The 1141-nt window shown below is 33.8% G+C and overlaps 1 protein-coding gene across 1 annotated transcript in view; it reads left to right on the forward strand.

Annotated features, from left to right (window-relative positions):
- Window positions 1–284, forward strand: part of LOC102213180 (olfactory receptor 146-like) — a 2974-nt gene extending 2690 nt beyond the window's left edge. Inside the window, exon 2 of the mRNA XM_013907970.1 lies at window positions 239–284. Within this exon, the coding sequence (XP_013763424.1) occupies window positions 239–284 (46 nt within the window). The remainder of the gene's footprint in view (window positions 1–238) is intronic.
- The last annotated feature ends 857 nt before the right edge of the window (window positions 285–1141 follow it).

The following is a 1141-nucleotide window of genomic DNA, read 5'->3' on the forward strand; positions in this document are numbered from 1 at the left end:
AAAAAGTTGCATGAATGCATTATTGTTGTTGGAAAACCTTGCAGTGACTCTAAGTATCCCATCGTTTCATATTTCATAAATGTTTCTAAAATGGGTTCATTCACAAAATATTGAAGTTTGGTGTGTGTGGGGACAGACAAGACAGACCAGACAAGTTGCTCACCACGAGTGGTGTGGAAAACTAATCAGAGCAAATAAAGAGGTAAATCTAGAGCATAGCAGCAAACCACCTTTCGGGCTTCAGCAGGAGATCTGACAAGGTTAAGGTGCAGACTGAGAAGTAGCAGTGTGGGTGCGATAATAAACTTTGACTGTTCTACTTTTACAATGTTTATTTTAAATGTGTTTCTTACATTTTTGGAGCTAGGGGTCATGTCAGTTTTAAAATGTAAGCAATCAGCTGTTCACTGTTTCACAATGTTTCTGCCACCATCTAGTGGTTTGAAATTGTACTTAACTGTATTAAAAATTTAAAAAACTCAAAAAAACATTTTTAATATTGAATTTTTTCTCTCTACTTAAAATAAATTTGTAGGAAGCTTGCCTTTAGTTCTTGGTCTGTGCATTTAGTGGTCTTCTATGGTAAACCTTTACTGATTGGCATATTCTGTCACATTTTTTGTCCATCACATCAACACTGTGGTGCTGTTTTTTTTACAGGAAACTAAATGCAATATGTGAAGTGCATACTCTGTAAAATTCTAAATAAAGACTCTACTTTATAGACTCTATTGTAGATCGGTCAGCAATCTGCTAATGAATCTAAATCTTAAAAGCAGTTTATTGATACATAAAATATTGATACATAACGTAATTAATCAAACTTACCTTTCAGGGATTGTTGCAATTTCAAATTTACCAGCGTAACTCATGAAACCCTGCACTGTACACATAAATCCACTAGAGGGCACGCTCTCATCATAATACCAGTATTACTGTCTTTTACTGCATCATGTGAATCGTGAACGCATAATGTGCTGATATAATTGTATACAGAAGAGTACAGAACAAATGGCACACTGTTTGAAGTGTATGTTTTGATACCCATGTTTAAGTTATTCCTGATGACCTGAAAAAAATGGTGACAGACATTACAGAATGATATGCTAATATTAAATAATGAGTATATATATATATATAT

The sequence above is a fragment of the Pundamilia nyererei genome, unplaced genomic scaffold (genome assembly GCF_000239375.1).
Source record: "Pundamilia nyererei isolate P.nyererei 1_Seehausen unplaced genomic scaffold, PunNye1.0 scaffold00671, whole genome shotgun sequence".
Lineage (NCBI taxonomy): Eukaryota > Metazoa > Chordata > Actinopteri > Cichliformes > Cichlidae > Pundamilia > Pundamilia nyererei.